At 41.2% G+C, this 24,911-nt stretch overlaps 2 protein-coding genes across 3 annotated transcripts in view; one reads left to right on the forward strand and one right to left on the reverse strand.

Moving 5' to 3' along the window:
• Positions 1-24,911, forward strand: part of lzts1 (leucine zipper, putative tumor suppressor 1) — a 66,281-nt gene that overhangs the window by 10,409 nt on the left and 30,961 nt on the right. The window lies entirely within an intron of this gene.
• On the reverse strand, positions 397-23,307 carry LOC137496377 (uncharacterized). Its single transcript, XM_073910985.1, has 3 exons — positions 23,123-23,307; positions 4,964-5,031; positions 397-4,832 (listed from the first exon to the last, which is right to left on the reverse strand). Exon 3 carries the CDS (start codon positions 4,790-4,792, stop codon positions 4,154-4,156), a length of 639 nt encoding a protein of 212 aa, XP_073767086.1. The 5' UTR covers positions 4,793-4,832; positions 4,964-5,031; positions 23,123-23,307; the 3' UTR covers positions 397-4,153.

The raw sequence follows: 24,911 nt of genomic DNA on the forward strand, positions 1-24,911 counted from the left end.
TGCTATGGCAACATATCTTACAAATGACCTGTTTTTGTTCAGTGTCTGTGACTCTGAAACAAAAATATTCCCATATTACCGATGTCCTGTTTTTCTTTGATATTAATACGTCTATTAATGCTTCTGAAGCAGCAGAATTTGGTTGTGCAATTCTGATTGGGTAGCACGAAAGTGTGCTCACTCAATTGGCTATCACACACAAATGGCAGTGCATTTGCTCTGGGTGGGGAAATGAAATAATAATTATAATATATATTTCATATCGCAGCCTCTTGCGATTAGCTAATCGTAACGTTTCAAATCACAATTGCGATTCATTTTTGAATAATCCCACAGCCCTAGGCAGAGCTACAATTGCTTATAAATACAAGTAACGTTACATTTGTGAAAAACTGAAAATGTTCAATTCAGCTTTATTTGTATAGCGCTTTTACAATGTAGATTGTGTCAAAGCAGCTTCACATAAATGGTCATAGTAACTGGAACAGTGTGGTTCAGGTTTTAGTGTTTAAGTTCAGTTCAGTTTAGTTTAGCTCAGTTCAGTGTTGTTTTAATCATTACTGAGAGTTCAAACACTGAAGAGCCAATTCATCGATGCGTAGCTCTACCAATCCTGAACCATGCGAGGCAGTGGCCACAGCGGAGAGGGAAAAAAAACTTCACCTGATGGGAGTGAAGAAAAAAAACCTTGAGGGAACCAGACTCAGTTGGGCACGACCATTTTAATTTCTCCGCTGGCCAAAAGTCTTGTGCAGAGCTTCATTTGCCGTGGTTTAGGCAGGAAGATGGCCTCAGCGAAGACTCGTCTGTCCCTGGAACGTCGCTGGAATCAGACTCATGATCTCCACTCCCCACGACCATCAGCGCAGCAGCAGCTCAGGATATGGCCTGGTCCCGGATATGGAAACCTTGGGATCATCACGTCGCTGGTCTTGGATCCAATCAGTGACTCCGCATAATCTGAGGACCTCGGGATGAGTATCCCCAGGTGAAAATAGAGAATAAAGAGAATAATTAGCGTAGCTGCTGTTCATCGTGTATATAAGCAAGATGCAGAAGCCTGTGTGGAACCCGCTAGGTGATGCATTGAGTGTATGCTTTATTAAACAGATAGGTCTTTAATCTAGTTTTGAACTGGGAGAGTGTGTCTGAGCCTCGGACATTATCAGGAAGGCTATTCCAGAGTGTAGGAGCCATGAAAGAGAAGGCTCGACCTCCTTTACTTGATTTTGCTATTCTAGGTACTACCAGAAGCCCTGAATTTTGAGATCTTAAAGAGCGAGTTGGTTTGTAGCGAGACAGAAGGTTGGTTAGATAAACAGGAGCTAGATTATTTAGAGCTTTATAGGTGAGAAGTAATATTTTAAATTCAATACGAAACTTAACAGGCAGCCAGGGTAAGGAGGATAAAATTGGGGTTATATGATCATATTTTCTAGACCTGGTCAGAACTCTGGCTGCTGCATTTTGTACTAATTGAAGTTTGTTAATAGAGGATGCTGGGCAGCCAGCAAATAGAGCATTACAGTAATCCAGTCTCGAAGTCATAAAAGCATGGACTAGCTTTTCTGCATCTGAGATGGATAGCATATTTCGTAATTTAGCGATATTTCTCAGATGAAAGAAGGCAGTTTTTGTGACATGGGATATATGGTTTTTAAAAGTTAGATTGCTGTCTAATATGACACCCAGATCTTTTATAGTAGAGCTAAAACTAACTTTGTATCCCTCTAATTGTAAATTGAGTTGCGAGATCAGCTGTGTGCGAGATTTAGGCCCAATAAGTAATAATTCTGTTTTGTCTGAGTTTAAGAGAAGAAAATTGTTGGTCATCCAGTCTTTGATGTCTTTGATACACTCAGTTAGTTTAGAAAGTTCAGACGTCTCGTCAGGTTTAGTTGAAATATATAATTGAGTATCATCTGCATAGCAGTGAAAGCTGATCCCATGTCTTCTAATAATGTCTCCCAGAGGTAGCATGTAAATTGTAAATAGTAAAGGGCCTAAAACTGATTCTTGAAGCACCCCATACTTTACTGGGCTGACTTGTGAAGGCTCTCCATTAATATTCACAAACTGGTAGCGGTCAGTTAAGTATGACTTAAACCATTGTAGAGCCTGTCCCTGGACACCTGTAGACTTTAAGCGATTTATGAGGATATTGTGGTCAATGGTAATAAATGCCGCACTAAGATCGAGTAAAACTAATAGCGAGACGCACCCTTGGTCAGCAGCTAAGAGTAAATCATTGGTTATTTTCACTAAGGCGGTTTTTGTACTGTGGTGAGCCCTGAAACCTGACTGAAACACTTCAAAAATATTGTTCGTCTGCAGAAAAGAGCATAATTGAGTGGAAACAACTTTTTCTAGTATTTTAGACATAAATGGAAGATTTGAAATAGGCCTATAGTTAGCTAAGTTGTTGGTGTCAAGTTGCGGTTTCTTAATAATAGGCTTAATAACAGCTAGCTTGTAAGAGTTTGGAACATGGCCTATAGATAAAGAAGAGTTGATAATGTTAAGAAGAGGTTCTCCTATAGCAGGTAGCAACTCTTTCAGTAATTTTGTTGGAATTGAGTCCAGTATACACGTAGCTGGTTTAGAGCTATTTATAATTTTCACTAACTCTTCATGTTTTATGATTTTGAAGCAGTGTAGGTTATTATTGTGATTCAATGAAATATTTACAGGATTTGGAGTATAAGCCGGTGCAGAAAGTTTGGCATCTCCTATTTTCTGTCTAAAGCCTTCTATTTTATTACTGAAAAAATTCATGAAGTCATCACTACTAATTTGCGGTGGAGTAGTTTGTTCCAAGGATGACCGATTATTTGCTAATTTAGAGATGGTGTTAAATAAAAATCTAGGATTGTTATGATTATTTTCTATCAGTTTGCGCAGGTGCTCGGTCCTGGCAGATTTTAGAGCCCTCCTATAGCTGGACATACTGTCTTTGTACGCAATTCTAAAGACCTCTAAATTAGTTTTTTTCCATTTACGTTCCAGGGCACGGGTTGCTGTTTTGAGCGCACGAGTATGACTATTATACCATGGTATAGTTTTAATCTCTCTGGCCTTTTTAATTTGATGGGTGCCACAGTATTTAGTGTGCTAGTAAAGATGGCATCCATACTGCTGGTTACTACATCAAGATCATTTGAGTTTGCGGGTGCATTACGAAATAGAGAGAGATCAGGTAAATTATTTATAAATTCATCTTTAGTTGACGGAACAATAGTTCTACTAGGGCGGAGTATTGGAGCGGGTTTGCTGATTTCAGGTAAACACAGCTTATATAGTAAGAGGTAGTGATCTGTAATATCATCACTTTGTGGTATAATGTCTACGTCAATAACCTCGATTCCATAAGATAGAATTAGATCTAATGTATGCTTTAAGCGATGGGTTGGACCCACAACGTTTTGCTTTATCCCAAGTGAGTGTATTAAATCCATAAACACGAGCCCTAATGTATCATTAGCGTCATCTATGTGGATGTTAAAGTCACCTACAATTAGCATTTTATCAGTTTGACTAGTAAGTCAGAAATAAAATTAGAAAATTCTTTTAGAAATTTGACATAGGGTCCTGGGGGTCTATATATGGTGATTAAAGCGAGAGATAACATAGGTTTTTGCATAGTATCTGGAAGCTGAACATTAAGCGATAATACTTCAAAGGAGCTAAACATAAGTCCGTTTCTCTGTTTAATATTAAGGAAATCACTAAAGATTGATGCAACTCCACCACCACGACCAGTTTGACGAGCCTCATGTTTATATAAGAATCCTGAAGGAGTTGCTTCATTTAAGCTAATATAGTCATTTTGTTTCAGCCAGGTTTCAGTGAGACAGAGTGCATTAAGATTGTTTTCTGTTATTATTTCATTAATGATAAGTGCTTTAGGTGCAAGTGACCTGATGTTTAGGAGACCAAGTTTTACGAAATTTGTATTTTCACTTTCAACTGGTTTTTCTGGTTTGATTCTTACTAGATTTTTTCTGGAGCACACAGTACGTTTATTTCTTAATCTATAATTACGAGGAACAGACACAATCTCTATAGGATTTGCCAGATATGCGTTACTGATGAAGTGGGGTGAACAAGAGTCTAGGTGGCTATAATGGGAATTTTGTGAATTTTTACCTGCTAGTCAGATGGTGCGAAGTAATCTGGAGATGTTGTCCGACAGGAGTTCAGCTCCAGCTCGACTGGGGTGCAGGCCGTCAGGACGGAAGAGCCTAGGACGCTCCCAGAAAAGATTCCAGTTATTAGCAAAGAGCAATTTCTGTTCTTTACACCATGTTATTAGCCATTCATTCAGAGCTAAAAGTCTACTGAACCTTTCATTTCCTCGGCGGTAGGTAGGAAGCGGCCCAGAAACGAGGATCTGCGTGGCGGGTGAGGTGCGTCGAACCGTCTCGATCAGGCTCCTGAAGTCCTTCTTCAGGATCTCCGACTGCCGGAGCCCGGTGCCGTTTGTCCCCACATGGAGGACAACGGCACCAGGGCTCTCGGCAGCGCCCAGGATGGTTGGAATCTGTGTAGAAATATTTCTCACACGGGCACCAGGAAAGCAGAAAGTACGTACTTTATTACCTTTTGAGGAAGCGGCACGGACGTGACGAACGATCGAGTCACCGATGATGGCCACATCGGGACCCGACTCGCGGAGAGGGGAGAAGCGGTTCTCCGTGGAGATCTCGAACACGGGAGGAGACGTTCTGCCCCGAAATCTGGGAAGCACCTTGCGCCGCTGCACCCAGGCGCCGTGGTAGCCGGGTGTCGGCATGAACGACGCCTGGCTGAGCCGCGCCCCGGGTGCGCTGGGCCTGGACAGAGAAGGACGCGGGGTTGAGGTAGAGGGAATGATGTGGTTGTAATTTCCACGTACCTTAGGTGATGAGACGGCCTTAGCATTAGGTACAACAAGCAGTTGTTCCCATAGCCGCGACCGTCTCACCATAAGCGACTGAATCTGGGACTCCACTTCTTCCAGCTCCAGCTCCAACGCCTCCATCGATGCTTCTCCTGCACACAAGGACAGAGACGGAAGCGACATTTTACGGGGTAAAGAGCAAAGCCAGTAAGTCAAAAGTGTATGGTAAAAGAGGTCGGTAGCTTTAGCTGACCAGCGGCGCTAGCAGGCTAAAGCTACAAACAACAGGCGGATGCTCGAGGGACAGACCGTTTTTAAAGCAGTTTTGTTTGTATAAATGTATTAAGGGTTTGGTCACCCTAAGTAGGAGAGAGCGAATGAGGAAGAATTTTATGATTAAGATTTAAATTGCGAGTAAATAGCAAGTCCAAACTTCAAGCACACGCAGTATGTGACCGAACGGAGACAGTGACGCCAGTGACGTCACTCGAGCATGCGCCTCACCTTTTAATTGATTTAAATTTTTTTTTGATAAAATGTCAAAAAAAAAGGTAGCTCAGAAGGAGGAAGACTTTATCTTCAGTAGATTTGGTGTGAAAACTCTAATGGTGGACAGCTGCATCTCACTCAGGGCTGTTTATGCTAATGAGGAAGAGATCACCATTATTGGACTAGACTATGGTTTACAAAGGGAAAATGTCAATCAAAGTTTTTCTGCAAACTGTTTTTATTAAGTGTGATTATAAAAAGTAAATTAATTATTGGCTATATTCCCACACTGTTGCCAGACAAGCGTGTTTAAACCCCTTATAAAACTGATTTTTGCATAATAGGTGCATCTAGTGGTGGACAATCGGTTCATTTTATTTATTAGAGAAAGTGGCAATTTTTAAGGTTGTTTGTTCCTCTGTCTGGGATTGCATGATGTTGGTGTGTGATGTAGCACATTATAGTCCTATTTTGTGACATGTCTGTGATATTCAGGAGACTGCATGTTTTTATCTTATGCGAAGATGTTCTGCTTAATAATTCATGACAGCATGTATTACTCTCCTAAAAGACACTTCAGTCTTCAGTGAGATTGCAAGCAGGAAGGAATTAGCATGCTCATGGATCAAAAGTAGGCGTTTCTAAAGTTTCTAAAATTGCTTAAACTTTCAATAGACCCCAGGTTTTGACACAAATGGGATTGAGCTTTCTTTACACTAGCATATTTTTATTTTAAAATTGTGTTTTAGAATGAATATGCTCCTCATTTATACTGGCATTTTTACTGTATTTCAGAAAGACGATCTCCATCCACACTGTACAGCCTAAACGTACGATACATAATTACTCACACACATACACACACAGACAATGGCCATGCGCATATCTTGCTGTTACCAATACTTGTTTTCCATTGGTAATGGTCAAATAAGTGGGGCTTGACAAATCAGAAAATTATACACAATCAAATGTGTATAGCTGCAAGTTCAGTTTTCAAAAGTGTTTTGGTCAGTCCACACTGTAATGCACGGGTTCTCAACCTTTTTCATTTCGAGGCCCACCTCTTTCTGTCCTTTATAAAATACTCACAGAACATTAATTTTGATAACTATGTGGATATTTTAACGTGTTCACACAAAGAGAGCACACATACAGTTTGTGAATCAACAGACTCTGAGATTGAGTGTGATTCTGAAACAGTTGCAGACCTGAGGCACTCGAGAGCTTGTTAATACATCTATAATTATCCCTTTACATTTGCGTGACAGTTTGCTTTATACAACTGAAAATGTAGTCCTAGTTGTCGTGCAGCTGTTGGAAGTTTAAGCTACAGTTATGTCTGTATTTAACTGTTTTTGCACCAAGTCCGAAGTGATCAATCTCAGAAAAGGGCAAATGCCATTACTTCGATCATTTTAATATGACATATTTAATAATGGAATCAAATAATTAAAGCATAATTATCAAGTTAACTTTAAGCTTGAGGCCAACCTGCAGGGTCTCTAAGGCCCACTTGTGAGAATCCAGGCTGTGACGGAACACCCGCATTTCCAGTCTAAAACAGGCCTTTAGCATTTCCAAAATGTTCCATTTTCATGGGCCAAAAATTCTGGAGTAGGGTAAATGCTAGATGTAGCTGTAACAAAACTTAAGTGTATTAAAAGCAAAAATACACTAGTGTAAATGCCACCTGTGAATGGTAGTGTAATCAGAATTTAACATTTCTTTATATTGCTAATCAAAAATAAATTTAATATTGGGTGCATTTGGTTTGGTTTGCTTGCCTGCTTCGAACCCAAATTTTTAATGATATACTGTATTAAGAATTGCCATGAGTTTTAGAATATATTAACACTGCAGGCAAATGAGGCCTAAATTAGATTTACATATATATATATATATATATATATATATATATATATATATATATATATATATATATATATATATATATATATATATATTTATTTATTTATTTATTATTATTATTATTTTTTATTTTTTTTGCTTTAATACACCTTTTTTAAGAAGGGGCGACGGTTCATCTTCCAGCAGGGAAGCAGAGTTTGAGAGGTACTGCAAAGAGAAAACGGGCAAAAATTTCCAAAGGCAGGTGAGCCAAGCTTGTGGCATCATATTCAAAAAGATTTGAGGCTGTAATTGCTGCCAAAGGTGCATCAACAAAGTATTGAGCAAAGGCCATGAATACTTATGTACATGTGATTTTTCAGTTTTTTTATTTTTAATAAATTTGCAACAATTTGAAAAAAATCTTCTCCACATTGTCATTATGGGGTATTATGGTGTGTAGAAAAAGTGAAGCTGTGTGAATACTTTCCGGATGCACTGTATATGCCACTTTTCATAAATTAAATCAGATTCAAATCTATGTAGAAATGTGACTTTTACATGAATTTGACACTCAAACGGTTGGCAAAATTACAGTTTCACTTTAGTGAGTTTTGACTGGATAAAGTTTATGTTGTTTATGACAAATTCATATTAATTAATTAACAGTAGGCTATCAGACTGTGCAAACAATACAATTTTTAAGCACCGTAGTTTTCAGTCCATTAAAGAACCACCAGACTTGTATCCTTGTGTTCTTGAGAGTATGTTTAGAGTCAAACTTGGCAATTCTGAACCTCCAAAGACACAAGTCCAAACTTTGCATATTGGTATTGGAAAATGGCCTCCGGATGAGTCTTCTTGTGTCTTCGCATGTCTGTGTTTGGCGTATCTTGATTATTGTTCAGTCTGATATTTAAATGACATCTGAGATCTTACGGTGTGACATAAGAATTATTTGCATGGAGTTTTACAAGCTACAGTTGTACAGGATTATTAAAAACCGTCCAGTGTGAGTTGGCCTTAGGACAAATTTTACTATAATCATAGGTTAAAATCTGTGGTCTTTGATCATTGATTTGACATGTTCATTAATAGTCATTGCAATCAAATTTACCCTCCAATGAAATTCTGGCATTGTCAAAAGATTTCAGACACTGTCTTGCAGGTTGGCTTTTCTTACAACAAGTTTCAAACCAAAAAACAATCAATCAATTACATCTTCCAACATGGTAAATCTCTCAGATCGATCAATGCGATCCGCTGCCTGTTCTGCTCACTCTATGTTGTGTGGGTTAACAACTGAATCCAAAGAGCACAACTATTGTATTTCGCTGTCTCTATCTATAAAGGCATATTCAAAGATGAGAGCATATCTGTTAATATTTCATGGAAATGACAGGGAGCATACATTTTCCAGATATGCTGGACTCTAAAACTTCTTTTGGAAGAATTCCAGAAGCTTCTAAGCTTTCAGGGAATCTTTGACGCTAGCAGGAGCCAGACAACAGAGATCAATCAGAGACAAGAGTCTTGATGCTTCATGACATTCGATCACTTTATTTCCAAAGGGAATGAGAGGCTAGGAATGCAGAAATATGATATTAGAAAAAATAATGGCTGCCTTAGCATTCTTTAGATCAAATAAAGCTACTTTCCTCATCATCTTTCTTTAGTCTTATAATTATAAGTATACTTTACTTATGCCAGGGTAAAATCTGCAAAAAAAAAAAAAAAAAAAAGGTCAAAACAGAAGAGATTAGTTATCAGCTGGTGTTTGAATGAAACCAGTGAATCAGCAGGTTTATGGGACTGGAAAGATCATTCCACCAGTGAGGAACAGTGACAGAAAAGGTTCTAGAAAGTGATTTTTAAACCTTTCTTTGATGCTACTATGACATCGGCTCACTTTCCGACTTGGAACGATTGGGGTGGGTTCCTTTTACAAGCTTTAAGAGGTGACCAGTGCAGAAAGTTAAAGAGAGTACAGTATGCCATGAGCTTTCTTGGGAAGGTGGGAGACCAGCTAAAAAAAAAAAAAAAAAAAACATTGCATTAGTTCAGCCTAAATGACAAGAGCTTGGACTAGAAGTCAAGCAGCACGATTAGTCAGGAAGAGTCTAATCTTTTTGATGCTGAAAAGTTGTGTCTGCAATGTGCTCTTTGAAGGACTGCTGATTAGGGCTGCCTATTGGAAAAATCTAACAAATCACAATATGTTGTTATTTTTGCAGTTTATATTGCGATATGAATATAATTTTACCAGATTACTTGTATAATTCTAGTTGGAAAAAATTGCATCTGCATAAAATCAATTTGAAAATCTATAAATACAATAAAGAATACAATACAATTAAAATATCATGTTCCGAGTCTAACAGCATTCAAGTACACTAAATAAATAATAAAAATAAAAATAAATACAATTATACAAACTTAACTTTACAGCTTACCACCTGTTTGAGAAAAGTAGTAATAAATAAAATGAAGTAACAAAGAAAATGATCCTATACTAGAAAGCACTGGATGAGGTTAGAAATTAATTCACATAGTTAAATGTTTTTTTTTTTTTTTTGTCTTTTTTATATTACCAGTTAGTTTTAAGTTTATAAATATTAACCACATATTAACTTTGGTTTGCCTTAAATACATAAACTAAAATAAATATTAAATTAAAATAAACTGTGTCCATAAAACAACTGCAGCTGAACTAAAGCTATACTGTACACTGTAAAAACGTTGAAATATATAAATACATATATTTAAAGTGTCTTTAATTGACTGCTTTTTTCCCCCTTCAATTATTCATTTTCAAATTATTACTTGAATAGTTATAATTGTGATTATTATGATTACTATTATAACTATTATTATTACAAAAATTAAATATAGTCTGGGTTGTTGTTTATTAGTCCAGCCACCATATTCTTAATGTTGAATTCCAATATTCTGAATGTTATTGTGATTTGGAGTAACCCTTCAGTTTTTCTTAGGTAGCCACATCTTCCTCACTAACCCAAGCAAGAATATTGGTTTAACTTATTCTTTCTTTCCCATCATTTCATTGATCCTTATTTTTACAGTGTAAACAGAGTGAAAGAGAACTCAAATCTAGTATGCAGTAAACTCCAATTATTTATGATGGTTTGAGTTATCTAAACAGATAATAATAATATCCAAGTCAGAGATATCAAAGACTAAAAGCACTTTCTAAGAGGCAATGGTAGTGATTTATTCCTCCTCTGCCCAATTATATCTAAAACCTAACTTTGAAAGGAAGGCGTATCACTTAAGTGCTTGATGCGGTCGGCATGCATAAGTGACTGTTAGAGAGGCTCTGAGTGATGCTAGAGGAGGAAATGTCCTTCCTTTTCAATTATTCACTCCATTGCCATAATGCATCTCCCATCACATCCTTATTTCAAGAGTGCATTTATTCTCCACTGCTCCAGATGTGCCTGAAAGCTGGACCTTGACAATGTGACCAATGGGATGCTAGTGTGTGTGTGTGTATACGCGCTATGGAGTAAATTTAAAAAGTAATATGATTGCTATTTTTTTCTTTAGTCTGACATACTTTGTGTACAATTCAATTACTTCTGTCAGATCTCAGTTTATGTGGCATAATATAAGTGCACTGCGAGGTGAATATTAAAAGCCAGAATCTGAAAACATCAATAATGGCTTTATTAACTGCTGTCATGCCTACTTGTGTTGGATATTAAATGAATAATATTAGCATATTGGTATAAAATAATAGTATAGTACTAATACTAATTGAATCGGGCATTTAAACAAATCAATTGAATTACTGATTCAGAAAATAACTCATTAAAACAGACTTGTCACTACCTACTTTCGGTTTTAGTGTTAAACATACTAGTCTATTATATCTTTGCATCTCTACCTCAGAAACCAATCAAATCAGAAACACAGAGAACCAAATAATTCAGAGATTCAGCCTCTCTACTTTGAAACACTAAACAATACAAACAAAAACTCAGAATCAAAAAGGCACAATACACCTCAAAAAAAAAAAAAAAAAAAAACTGACAACAATAGAGAACTCCATTAACTCAAATCAATTCTTGGACAACTGGAAAAACTTGATCAAAAATGATCACGAAGAACGTTTGAGGTTACAGAAGTAACCCTTCGTTCCCGAGAATGGGGAACGGAAGTGCTATACAGTGGATTTGATCTTTGGGAAAATCCACAAATGGAAGGTTTCGGTTCAGAAGCCGCTTGAGTATTGAACGGGCCAATGAATAAATGGATTGGCAGCGTAAGCTTGCACAGGTGTGCTTCATTGCCAATTATCCCAGCATATAAGCACACATGGAGCGAGCAAACGCCATCCTTTTAAGCTGAAGAGACTTTCAAACAGCTAAGGGACAGTCATTATGGTGACGGAGTATAGCACTTCCGTTCCCCTCCTCGGGGAACGAAGGGTTACTTCTGTAACCTTGAACGTTCCCCTTTGTTTGGGGAACTTCAGTGCTATACAGTGGATTTGATCTTTGGGAAAATCCACTATGGGAGAACTATGGAAACCGCCATAATGACTGCACCTTACCAACGCCCCCGATGAGGGGATAATCAAGCAAGCGTGATGCACCCACATCATGGGAGGCGAGGTCCTCCAACGTGTCCCTGGCCCTAATTTATCCTACTTCAACAGAAGTTTTACAGATTTAGATATATTTTTTGGGAGTCGTGAGCATCTAGATAATTCTAGGAAAATACACAGTACGTTGGGAAGCGTGCAATCCCGATATGGAGGACGCTGTGGAGGCCATCCGTTACCCAAAGGGGGATAGATTGCAGAATTTACATATGGACTAGCCCTAAAAAGGAGGAGTACGCATAGCAAAAAAGTGGTTAGCGAAGAGGGAAGACACGGGTCCACCCAGGCGGGGACTTAACCGTGGTGGAATAAGCATATGGGATCGCTTAGTGGGGATCACGCATAGCAGGCACCTATACCCAAAACGCGGGCTGACCAGCGGGCAGACCTACAAAGTAGTGGGCCAGCAAGTGACTCCTCCGCTGAGTCAGTGAAGGGGGCCACAGAGGAATCTGCAGGGCTCACCTGACGGGGAACTTTACTGACAGATAAAAAGGCGCACGTATCTCCGTGTTAGGGAGAATGGTGCAGCAAGCGTGTCTCAACACCCTACCGAGTTGTTTCCTCAATCACCAAAGGGTTACCTAATACCCTTGAGGAAACCGGCTCCACTCGCAGATTGTAAAACCTTGCAAATGTGTTGGGTGTCGCCCAGCCCGCAGCTCTACAAATGTCTGTTAGAGAGCAATGATGCAATGAGTGCAATGAGTGGAGTGTGCATGCACTCCCGAGGGACACGCACCTCTGCTCAAATAAGCGAGTGAAATGGCATCCACAAACCAGTGGGAAAATCTTTGTTTCGATGGGGCACTTCCCTGCTGCCAACCGCCGTATCAGACAAAGAGCTGCTCAGAGATCTAAGTTCTGAGTACGGACCACATAAATGCGCAGGGCGCGAACTGGACAAGTAAGGAAAGGGCTGGGTCTGCCTCCTCCGGGGGCAGCGCTTGCAGGTTCACTACCTGATCTCTAAGGGGGTGGTAGGAATCTTGGGCACATAACCCGGGCGGGGTCTCAGGATAACGTGAGAGTAGTCCGGCCCAAATACCAGGTACGAGTCACTGACCGTAAATGCCTCCGGGTCCCTGACCCTCTTGATGGAGGCCAACGCGACCAGCAGAGCTGTCTTCAGGGACAGATATCTTAGAGATACTGAATCGAGTGGCTCAAAGGGATCTGGGCGTAAACTTGTGAGAACGAGGACGAGATCCCAAGAGGGCATGAGAGGGGGGTGGGATGGATTAATTCGCCTAGCACCCCTGAGGAACCGGATGATGAGGTTGTGCTTTCCCACGGTGCCGCCAGCTACCGCGTTATGATAAGCGGAGATGGCAGCCATGTAAACCTTGAGAGTGGAGGGCAACAGCCTGCTGTCCAACTTCTCTTGGAGGAAAGAGCACAATACTGATCTAGCAATTTTGTGGGTCTTCTCTGCGAGAGACGCACCACTCCAGACTCCACTTCAGGGCGTAGGCGCGCCTCGTGGCGGGGGCTCTAGCCTGAGTGATGGTATTAACCACCGCACTCGGTAGGTTACCTAAGTCTTCCTCACGTCTAGGGACCACACGTGGAGGTTCCAAAGATCTGGGCGAGGGTGCCAGATGGTGCCCTGTCCCTGAGAAAGTAGGTCCTCTCTCAAAGGGATCTGCCAGGGGAGGGCCGTCGCGAGGAGGGAGAGCTTTGATATCCAGGTCCGGTTGGGCCAGAGGGGCGCAACTAGCAGAACCTGTTCCTTGTCCTCTCTGACCTTGCACAGAAACTGCGCGAGCAGTTTTGGGGGAAACGCATATTTGCGCATGCCCCGAGGCCAACTGTGGGCCAGTGCATCCGTGCAGAGGGAAAAAAACAACTGGCAATGAGCGTTCTTGGGGAAGCAAAAGATCGATCTGGGCCTCCCCGAATCGCGCCCATATCAGCTGGACAGACTTGGGGTGGAGTCTCCATTCTCCAGGGCATAACAGCTGCCGTGAGAGCGCATCAGCTGCACGGTTTAGCGTGTTTGGAACGTGAATGGCGCGCAGCAATTTCAGCCGCTGGTGACTCCAGAGGAGCAGACGGCGGGCGAGCTGAGACATGCGGCGAGAGCGCATACCCCCCATGCGGTTGATATATGCCGCCGCCGCCGCCGTACTGTCCGTTCTGACCAGCACGTGTTGCAGCTCCAGCACCGGTAAAAAGTGGTGGAGAGTGAGAAACACTGCCAACAGCTCTAGGCGATAGATATGCCAATGCAACTGGACACCCTTTCACAGGCCCGCAGCTGCAAGCCCGTGACACACGGCCCCCCAACCCGTGTTGGAAGCATCTGTTGAACAACAACATGGCTGGACGCCTGTCCTAGAGGCACACAGGCCTGTAGGAACGAGGGGTCGTTCGGTGACACAGCGCAGTAACAGAGACTTGGTGTGTGCCCGCGTGCCATGCGCGTCTTGGGACCCGATCGTGAAGCCAGGGCTGGAGTGGTCTCATATGGAGCAATCCGAGCGGCGTGATGCCAGCTGCGGATGCCATATGCCCCAGGAGCCTCTGAAAGAACTTCAGTGGGACCACTAGTTTGCTGTCGAGCTCTCTCAGACAGCCCAGCAACAGGCGAGCGCGTTCCTCGGAGAGGTGGGCTACCATGGTGACCGAGTCCAGCTCCATCCCGAGGAAAGAGATCCTCCGCGAGATGCGGAAGCACCTTGTCCCTGTGCATAATCAATTGCCCCCGCAAGTGGGCTAAAATCAGCCAGTAGTTAAGATAATTGAGTATGCCAATGCCCGCGAGCCGAAGGGGCACTGAGGCACTCTCCGCGAGTTTGGTGAAGACCCGCGGAGACAGGAAGAGCCTGAAGGGGAGGACCTTGTATTGCCACGCTCGACCTTCGAATGCAAACCGCAGAAAATGGCGGTGGCGTGGAATAATGGAGACATGGAAATATGCGTCCTTCAGGTCTATGGCTGCAAACCAATCCCGAGGACGAACGCATTGGAGAATGCACCTCTGCGTGAGTATTCTGAACGGCAGCCTGTGCAGACAGCGGTTCAAAACGCGCAGAAGGATTGGTCGTGACCCACCGCTCTTTCTGGGTACGATCAAGTATGGGCTGAAAAACCCACTCTCCATCTCGGCTGGAGGAACTGGCTCGATTGCACCCTTCGCCAGGAGGGCAGCAATCTCCTCTCGCAAGACAGGGGCGGACAGGGGGTTGACCCTGGTGAAATACACGGCCGTGAACTTGGGGGGCCGCGAACTGAATCGCGTAACCCGTGGCTGGGGCTGGCCCGTGCTAATCAGGCAGGCAGAGCCCTCACTAATGGAGTCATCGCTACAAACGCTGACGTACCAGCGGTGGGGCAGCGCGGAGTGGGTGTGCTGATCCGGGAAGCGCGAGGGTCCCGCGGAAGAGCTGGAGGAGAGTGATTCCCTCTGGCTCTGCACCCTGACTCCGGAGAGGGGGCTAGAGGGCTGAGGGAAGGGAGACCGTCCCTCCAGTGCTCGTGAGCCACTGGCGAAGCACGTAGAACCTGCGAGCCGGAAGGCACCGTGTCCCGGACTGGCAAGGTTTGTGCTGTCACATCCGGGGAAGGGAAAGAGTGCTCTTTCAATGATGTTTTCATGGCAGTAAAAAGTACCGTTGGAAATGGGGCCCCGCCCTCCAGCGGGGAAAGAGCAAGTTCCCTCTTCTCCAGATGGCCTGTCCCAGGGACGCTTCGCGGTTCGTTGCCGGACTTAGCGGCGTTCTGGGCAGGGGGGGCTGCCTGCTTCCGAGGTGCTCGATGCGCTCGCTTCGCCAGAGGCCTGTGCGGGGGTGGGGCAGCTCTCGTAAGCGGACGCCTTCGGCGAGTAGCAGGTATGAATGGCACGGCGTGCGGAGCGGGCTACGGACCGCCGATAAGACATCACCCATCAACTGCTCTCTCACCGCCTTGAATTCCTGGGTGAATTCACAGGTGGTGTCGCCGAACATGGCTTGGGATATGGGAAAGTCAAGAAAGCGGACTTTGTCGACTTCGCGCATATGAGCCTGGGGTGGCGCTCCTGGATCACTAATGTGGACATCGTCCTCCCCAACGCACACGTAGCGGACTCAGTAGTCCGAAGAGCTAAGTCAGCGGTGGTGCGAAGCTCGTAAGCCTGGGTTGGACCCACCCTCGTGCAGCTCGGCCAGCGCCTGCGCTTGGTAGCGCTGGTAGGTGGCTATCGCAAGCAAGGCGGAAGCAGCCTGGCCCGCATCCTTGTAAGCTCTAGCTCCGAGGGAGGCAGATAACTTACAGGCTTTGGATAGGAGACGAGGCGAACCCCGTCAAGAAGAGGCGCCGTGCGGATTGACCGCCATCGTGCACTCAACCTGAGGAATCGCCACATACCCCCTGGTTGTTCCACCGTCAAGAGTGTTGAGGGTGGAGGGACACGCAGCACGAGCAGAAAAAAGTGCCCTTCAAGACCGCGTGAGCCTACTGTGCACCTCCGGGAAGAAGGGAACGCCCCTCAAGTCGGTCCAGCCGTGGAGCTGGGGGATAAACCATTTCCAACCCACAGTCGAAGCAGCCCGGGAAAGCACTGCTAACATGTCCGTTTCAGGATCCGTTGTGACAGCGCTCACCTGCCCGGAGGGGGCGAGCGGGTCTGGATCATCATCGGACAATGAAAGCCTACCCTCCGATGCCGCGGTGGACGTCTGGTCCCCAGTGTCATCGGGCGTAAGGGCTACCATCTGTTAGACGGATCGCTTCCCCCACCCGAAGCTTGGATGAAGCGCTTAGAGGAGCGGGAGGTCCGCGGGCCCGTGGGCGACAGATTATCTCTCGCTGAAACCCTCAGATCTGCCCGAGTGCCCGCTGCAGAGCAGGGGACAACAGGGGTGGTTTGCCCTTTTGCAAAGGCTAGCCGCGATCTTTACTGCGCAACAGTCATGGCATCGCAATGACGTCATGAACTGACCCCCCAGGCATGCAACACAGTGCCCGTGCCCATCATCCGAGGACAGGAAACCACCGCATCCAGAAACGCACAGTCAGAGCGCCGTCCTGAAAAATCCACTGAATAGCATTGAAGTTCCCCAACCGAAGGGGAACTACCGATCCAAAATTCAGAAATATGGGAAACCCGTTTCCAAACTCTATTTAATAAAGTACAAACAGACACAAACTGTAGACAAAGTCAAAAACTGGCAATACTGGAATTGACTATCAAAGATAATCAAAACCCATTAGACTTCCCCATCACTATAATGGAACTTAAAAACAAAATTAAATCTTTTAATCCTAGAAAAACTATCTGGACCTGACGAAATATTAAATGAAATGATAAAACAAACCAGCCCTAAATTTCAATCAGCCATATTAAAATTATTTAATATAGTCCTGAGTGTTGGTCACTTCCCTGATATCTGGAATCAAGGATTGATAACACCCACCTTCAAAAATAGAGATAAATTTGACCCCAATAATTACAGAGGTATCTGTGTGGGCAGTAACCTGGGAAAGGTATTCTGTAGTTTAATAAATGCCAGACTACTGGACTTCATGACGACACATAATCACTTAAGCAGAAGTCAAACTGGATTTTTACCAAAATACCACACATCTGACCACATTTATACACTGCATTCGCTAATTGAAAAGCACACTGTCCAAAATAAAGGTAAAATATATGCATACTTCTTTGACTTTAAAAAAGCATTCGACTCAATTTGGCACCAAGAGTTACTTTATGAGCTGATTGAAAGTGGTTTAGGTGGTAAAACCTGCGACCTTATTAAATCAATGTACACCGAAAGCAAATGTGGCATCAAAATTAGCAAAAAAAGAACAAAATATCTTTCCCAGGAGCGTGGAGTGAGACAAGGCTGCTGCCTGAGCCAAAACTATTCAACATCTACATAAACGAGCTGGCGCTCAGCCTGGAGCAATCCACCATTACGGGTCTCGATCTCCACGACTCTCGGATCAAATGCCTCCTGTACGCAGATGTCCTGCTGCTGCTATCTCAAACCGAACATGACCTTCAGCAGAGCCTGCAGCTGCTGGACCAGTACTGCCAGACCTGGGCCCTGACGTCAACCTAAACAAAAGCTAAATTATCACCTTCCAAAAACGAGCCAGACCCCAGGGAACACAACACACATTCACACTATGCACCAATCGGATAACACACACATCACAGTTAAATTTTTTTGGCCTTAACATTACCTCCACTGGAAACTTTAATCCTGCAATGAATGAGCTGAGAGATAAAGCCTGCAGAGCCTTCTACGCCATAAAACGCCAATGTCCCATAGACATCTCTGTTCAGATCTGGCTAAAGATTCTAGAGTCAGTCATCGAGCCCATCGCCATCTATGGCAGTGAAGTGTGGGGTCCACTGACAAACCCTGAACAAGATCTGGCCAAATGGGACATAACCCAATAGGAACCCTGCACACAGAGCTGTGTAAGAACATTCTACACGTCCACCGACACACAGCAAACAATGCATGCAGGGCATAATTAAGCAAATTACAAAAATACAGAAAAGAGCTGTCAAATTCTGGAAGCACTTAAAACTCAGCGACCCTGACTCATACCACTATAAAGCCCTGCTGGACAGAGAGCTGAGTAGAAGAGCAGACCCACTCTCCAAGCTGGCCCAGAGCTTCAGGGTCTCTGAGACATCTCCTGAGAAGCTGAACACACTCCTGCCACTGACTCACATCACACACCAAATCAAGAACAGCTACACACACCACTGGGAAACTCAAAGACAACTGCAAAGCAAAATGCAGTGTTTTCTGGCCCTGAAGAGACAATATACTCTGGCAGACTATCTTCACACAGTGACAGATAAAGGTCTGAGTAACACCCTGAGCAGATACAGACTCAGCGGACTAGCTGACCATAGAGATGGGCCGGCACAGACAAACATGGCTGCCGGTGGAGGAGCAGTGCCCACACTACACTCAGCAGCTGATTGAGACGGAGTTGCATTTCCTCACTGAGTGCACAAAATACTCCGCGATCTGGGAGAAATTCTACCCGAAACTCACACACATACACAAAAACTTTGAGTCCCTGTCGAACAGTGAGAAACTGCCCATCTTACTGTGGGAGTGTGTGTGCTACTGTGTGTTAGCAGGTCAGATGTGCACTCCTGCCACCGTCTGAGGAACCCACAATACTGGAACTCTTTATTTGTGGACTTACTTTTGACAAAACTGTCATTATCTTTATCCTGTTTAATATATTACCATTCATCTGTTTTTATTTTTATTAATCTTTTTATCTTTATTAACCTATTTTTATTTTATTAATCTATTTTTATTTTCTATTTTCTTTTCTTTATTTCTGTATTATATTTTATATCTTGTTTGTACGCAGCGACGCTGCACTGCTTTGGCAATACGAATGTACAGTTATTTGTCATGCCAATAAAGCACCTAAAATGTAAAATGTGAAATGTGAGAGAAAGACAATCATACTGGTAAACAGTACAGATACAAAAAAGAAACTGCATAATGGTCCAAAACAACAACCATCAGTGTGTAAAACTGACCAAGAACAACAATTCATTTTTTTGTTATAACCTTTTTCCGATTACACATAAATTGCTAGCTAATGAGTGAAAATGAACAGGGGCACATTATTCCATGTGTACAAAGCTCTGGACACTGTGACAGGCTCAGCTCCAGATTGTCATTGTGTCCAGAACTGTTTTTATTCTTGATTAGCAATGATAAGATCACATCCGCTGGTAGACACCGAGAAATACAAGGCTAATTTCCCCCATGGAACCTGAGCAGCTGCACACACACCAATTATACCACCAATTAAACCTCTCCGAATGAATGATGGATGAATCTATATAGAGCGGGCCACACACTCGAAGATTGTAAGGCTGATTCCAGGCACAAATTTCAGGACCAAGAGTAATCTCACTTCCCTCCACCTCTTCACTGTGTTTCATGTTGCAACTAAACAAAGGTGATTGAAACAACGTGAGGGAGAATTTTAAATTTTGGGTGAACTAACCCTTTAAAAATCAAGTGAAGGTCTAAACTTTCAAAAAAATATATACATATTAAAAAATTAGCAGCAAATAAAAAATGGTATAGGAGGCTTTAAAATTCCCAAATCACCATCTTTACAGACATTTAAAATGAAATAAAGGAATGCCATGGTGTGGACTTTTTTTTACACAGGTAAATAAACTTGTAACAACACTGGTATTATAAATAGCATGAGGCTTATTGTCACCTTAGAATTATAATGTTCTATCTGACATTTTTGCCAAAATTGAGTTATTGGCATATTCTTAATAAATTGAAACTTATTTACATTATGTGATGTTTTTTTAAAGTTGTTAACATTTAAGACTTTTTTGTTTAAAAAACAAATGTTACACACGTACTGTTTACTATGAATTGCAAAAACTTTGGAGCTCAATATTCCAAAATCATTCAGAACATATAAGATAGAACCTTATAATTCCAAGGCGGCATTATTTCCGTGTATGTAGATACTGTATATAATTAGCATGCATCATATTAATTAATCTATCTTTTAATAATATATGTTTGTGCATAAAATCACTGTATTCAAATATTTACTATGCCTCATTGTGCATGTAACAGATAGAATTCAAAATTGTGCAATGAAGTGAATGGATTTGTCAGTTCAGCTAATTAGCAAATGTACTCCTAGAGAGTGCTGGGGGAAAACAGTATTGTGACTGAGAAACATTATTCCCACAGGGCGACTCTCCAGTGCATACAAAACAGCAAGCCACATCTTTATAGACAGGTCGGATTGGTCTCCCATCACAAAAGCATCACTGTTTTTATGATTAGTTAATGACAACCCAGCAGGCACACAACATCATAAGACCTTAATATTAGATGCCACTTAACCTGCCACTTAACCTAATCTTAATTCATGCTAGTTTTCTAATATGATTATTTAAATTAAATACAGCATCAATTATCGTAAACAAAAGTGTTGGGTAACATTTGCATATGACATCAATTTTCTGATTTATTAAAAAAAATTGTTATTTAAATAAATGTTGTGTCTGTCTTTACATTCTGGTCAGCTTTGATACATCATTATAAAAAAGCATTATCATTTGTAAAGCACTGACTTACACCAAGTGATGTCACTTCCTCTGGAAGGCATTGAGCCATGTTCTTTTTCTACTCTCATTGATTTGTTAAAATTTTTTTGGATACACCAAAAGTAATATTTCAGTTAATTTGTCATTTGAGTTTTAAAAACAATAATACAATGCAAATACATCAAATTCTACCTTAAATATGGCATGTGGTGTCTGATTTAAGGTTACCATCTTGAGAAAAATTCCAGATGGGTGAAAAATGTTCATTCTTGGTTTTGGCTTAAAAAAAGACAATTAAAACAACAATTAGTAACATATATATATATATATATATATATATATATATATATATATATATATATATATATATATATATATTTACATAAATAATTTAAATACGTTGGCAACGTGGACACCTTCAAATTGTGTTAAAAGTGTCACATTTTGTATTTATGAGTCAGCCAAAAATGTCATTTCTGTCATAATGCAAGGACATATTCACCGCCACGAAATCACACATAAGCTGATGCACTGATGTTTGTTTACTACCAAGAGGATGTGCACATGCCTGCCAATCATGACTACTTCAGGCTGCATAGGCTGTGAATAATTGGTAATAAAGTTGTAAATAACGTTCAGTTTGTTGCAACTAAACTCAAAGTGATGGTAGCTATGAAATAAGTGCACTCAGCAGTGTAAAGTAAAACCAAAAGTATCTACATCATTTAAATAATCAGATCGCATTTTAGAGATATGATTACAACATGCATTTGATATGTTTTTTCTATCATAGCGAACCCAAAGTGTTGTGCATAAAAATAAATGTTTGCTGGGTCAGTATAACTACTCTAGCATTTGTACAATATTGTTGTAAGGAATCTGATAATGATCAAATATTTCATTTTACCAGTGACAAAAAGGTCCAATGTTGTCAATAAAAAATGACAAGCATATTTCTTAAACATAATAATTCAACTTTAGAATTATGAATAGTTGTATTCTTAATATTCTTGTATCCTAATATTATTATTGTTATTTTAACATATGTTTGATAATTAACAATAATATAATATGTATTTATATATTATTATTATTATTATTATTATTATATAATACATATGCGTTTTCCCAATCATGGGTTGCAGCTGGAAGGGCCACATCGTAAAGCATATGCTGGATAAATTGCCGGTTCATTGTACTTTGGTGACCCTAGGTTAATAAAGGGACTAAGGCGAAAAGAAAATGAATGAATATTTATTTATTTATACATATATTAAAGCTGCACAATTAATCGTAAAAAGATTCGACCCCCTACACGATCTTAATCCAGCATTTCTATGATTCCGTCAATCATATTGCATGAGTTTTTTCATTGTTTCACACACGTTGCTCAGCGACATGGACTTAATAAGGTATAATTCACCTAAAAATGTCATTTTTGTGTAATAATCTTGCCCAGCGTTCTCCAACCATTAAATCTGTAATAAATTACATTTGCTCAGCGTTCCACACCAATATATCTGTAATAAATTACATTTGCATGCTTTGTTCATTCTCCACAAATAAACAGGTAGCACATCATAATAATAATATAGATTAACTTGCACGCATATCCACATTAATAATCTGTGATAAATTATACTGTAGATTAAAGTGCTCGCATATCTACACCATAAAATTAGTAAATTAGCTCAAGGTTTTCTTCCCGCGCCTTTCAGACATTATAATGTTGTGAGTTATGATTTAGATTTCAAGGCTCGTGTACCTTCTGGAACATTATATAGCGGATTAGCTTAACGGGAGGAAGATTTATTTGAACGGGGCTTCAAATGAATCGACTCTTTTGATCCAAACAAACGAATGGTTCAGCGATGCTATCAACATAAAATTTGAGCAGGGTAGCAAGATCAAAGTTCAAGACATTAGATTCATGAATATACACAGGCACTTTTCTTTATACAAAAGTAGACTTTATTGACTAATCTAACAGAAACTAACACTAACACAAACACACATTCATACAAGCATAGGGAAGAGTAGCAAACGTGAGGTAAGAGGTTGAGAAGATGTACTGATGGGAAAACCTTGTGCTTTGTAAGCACAGACCAAGCAAACCAAACGTTATCAAATTCAATATAACCCTTCTATTGTCTCTTTAGGGTAAGTTAGTTCACACCAGTTTAGATGTTGGGAGAAAGGTGATACTTGCGGTCTGTTCGTGATGTCCGAGCTCCCGTTGTTGAGCACGTGGTTGGTTGGCTGATCCTTTGTTGGTCAACGCCGCAAAAGTTCTGAACAGAGAAATTTCAGAGCGTGGTGCGATTAACCCTTTCTGTCTGGGTTTCTGTCTGCTTTCTTGGAGGTTTCTCAGTCTGAGGAAGTTGCTATAGAGTTGAAGAAGGTTTCAAAACAGAGGCCTTTGGAGCAGAGATGGGGGGGTTGCTTGGAGTTGGGAGAGCTCCCAGGCAGCGTGTTTGAAGAGGAGAGCGTGTGTGCGAAGAAGAGAGAGGGTTCCAAGAGCGAAGAAGAGAGTTTAGCTAGGTCCTAAACTTTATATAGGGCGGGTTCGGATCCACCCTTAATGGAAAGTTGATTAATTAGAAGCTAACTTCCTGGAATATTAAATTTACAGCTCTTTGTCTGAGGCAGAAGAATTTGCATAGGTAAATTTTATGCAAATCGTGACAGAAATGTTAAAGTCTCTTAAAACATTAATATGTTGCACTCATAATAAAATAAAATGTCAACGATCAATTTGTACAGCGAGTAAGCTTTTCAAAAAGTCCAAACTTGAACAGTATAAGAGGATGCTTAGCCTAGGTACAGTTAAACATTATATGCAAAAATATTAATACAAGAGAAAGGGAAACTTTGCAAAACATATGATTAAACATAAAGAGTAAAGTTTATATGAAAACAGTGTTAAACAGCAAATAGTCCTTTGTAAGTAATTCCTGTGCTTAGAGCCACATGGCACATTCCTCTGGGTCGTAAATACCTTGGAATCAGATTTCGAGCCTTCTCTGGGCAAAGTTGGCTGTTTGTGGAATAAAATGAAAAATGTTTATGTGTCTGGTCGGCCATATTTGTTACATTTGTTTTCATATAATGCTGTATTCGCAGCCGGAAAATCACACGTTCTGTGAGCTGCTGAATGTGCAGGCGCGCACCCTAATTATAGACACGTGAACAGAACCAGCATGTTCTGTGAGTAACAGGTAATAAAGTTGTAAATAATATTCAGTTAGTGGCTTAGAGTGATCGCTTGAGAGCCGTGCGCAAAGTATGAATAGCACTTAGCAGTGAAAATGAAACCGAAAGCGTGCACATCATTTAAATAATCATATTGCATTTTAGAGTTATGATTGCGTCAAGCATTTGGTATGTTTTTTTCTTTCATAGCGAACACACAGTCGTGCATCTAAAACATAATTCAACATCAGAATAATTATAAGTAGAATTATTTATAGAAACCAGTAGACCTACACATAATAATATTATTGTTGTTTAAACCCCTCTTGAAGAAGAGCAACCTGGGGTCCGTTCTTCGTACCTCGCTTAAATGATCTAAGATGATTTGACAGATCCTGGATCTTTTAATCTTGATAACTGATCTCTCGCTAATTTGGTTCTTCAAACAAGTTCCGAATCAGATTAGAATGTCTGGATGAACTGATCTGAGATCGCTGCGTGTGTTGTGAAGGACAGATCTATCGATCCTCGAAATCATGATCAGCAATGCAACGATTGGCTGACGGCACAGCTGCGTAATGACATCATCTGATTAATATTCAATTATCCATGTGAGCAAAATTATGTTAAATTAGCAGAAACGGTTTGTTAAATATAACACGCAATAACCTTCCACATTTGTTGTGAGCTGCAGGCTTTACACTTTCATGTGTCAAGAGTATTCATCATGTATTTCAGTGCATATCAGTGTATTTAGTTCCACATTTAGAAAAATATTTTCTTTATTATAATAGCCGTTTTTTTAA

This window comes from Danio rerio, chromosome 8 (genome assembly GCF_049306965.1).
Source record: "Danio rerio strain Tuebingen ecotype United States chromosome 8, GRCz12tu, whole genome shotgun sequence".
NCBI classification, from domain to species: Eukaryota; Metazoa; Chordata; class Actinopteri; order Cypriniformes; family Danionidae; genus Danio; species Danio rerio.

Excerpts from the sequence above, each read along its gene's own strand:
- LOC137496377 (XM_073910985.1), bottom strand. The coding sequence starts at position 4,792 with ATGCCGACACCCGGCTACCACGGCGCCTGGGTGCAGCGGCGCAAGGTG.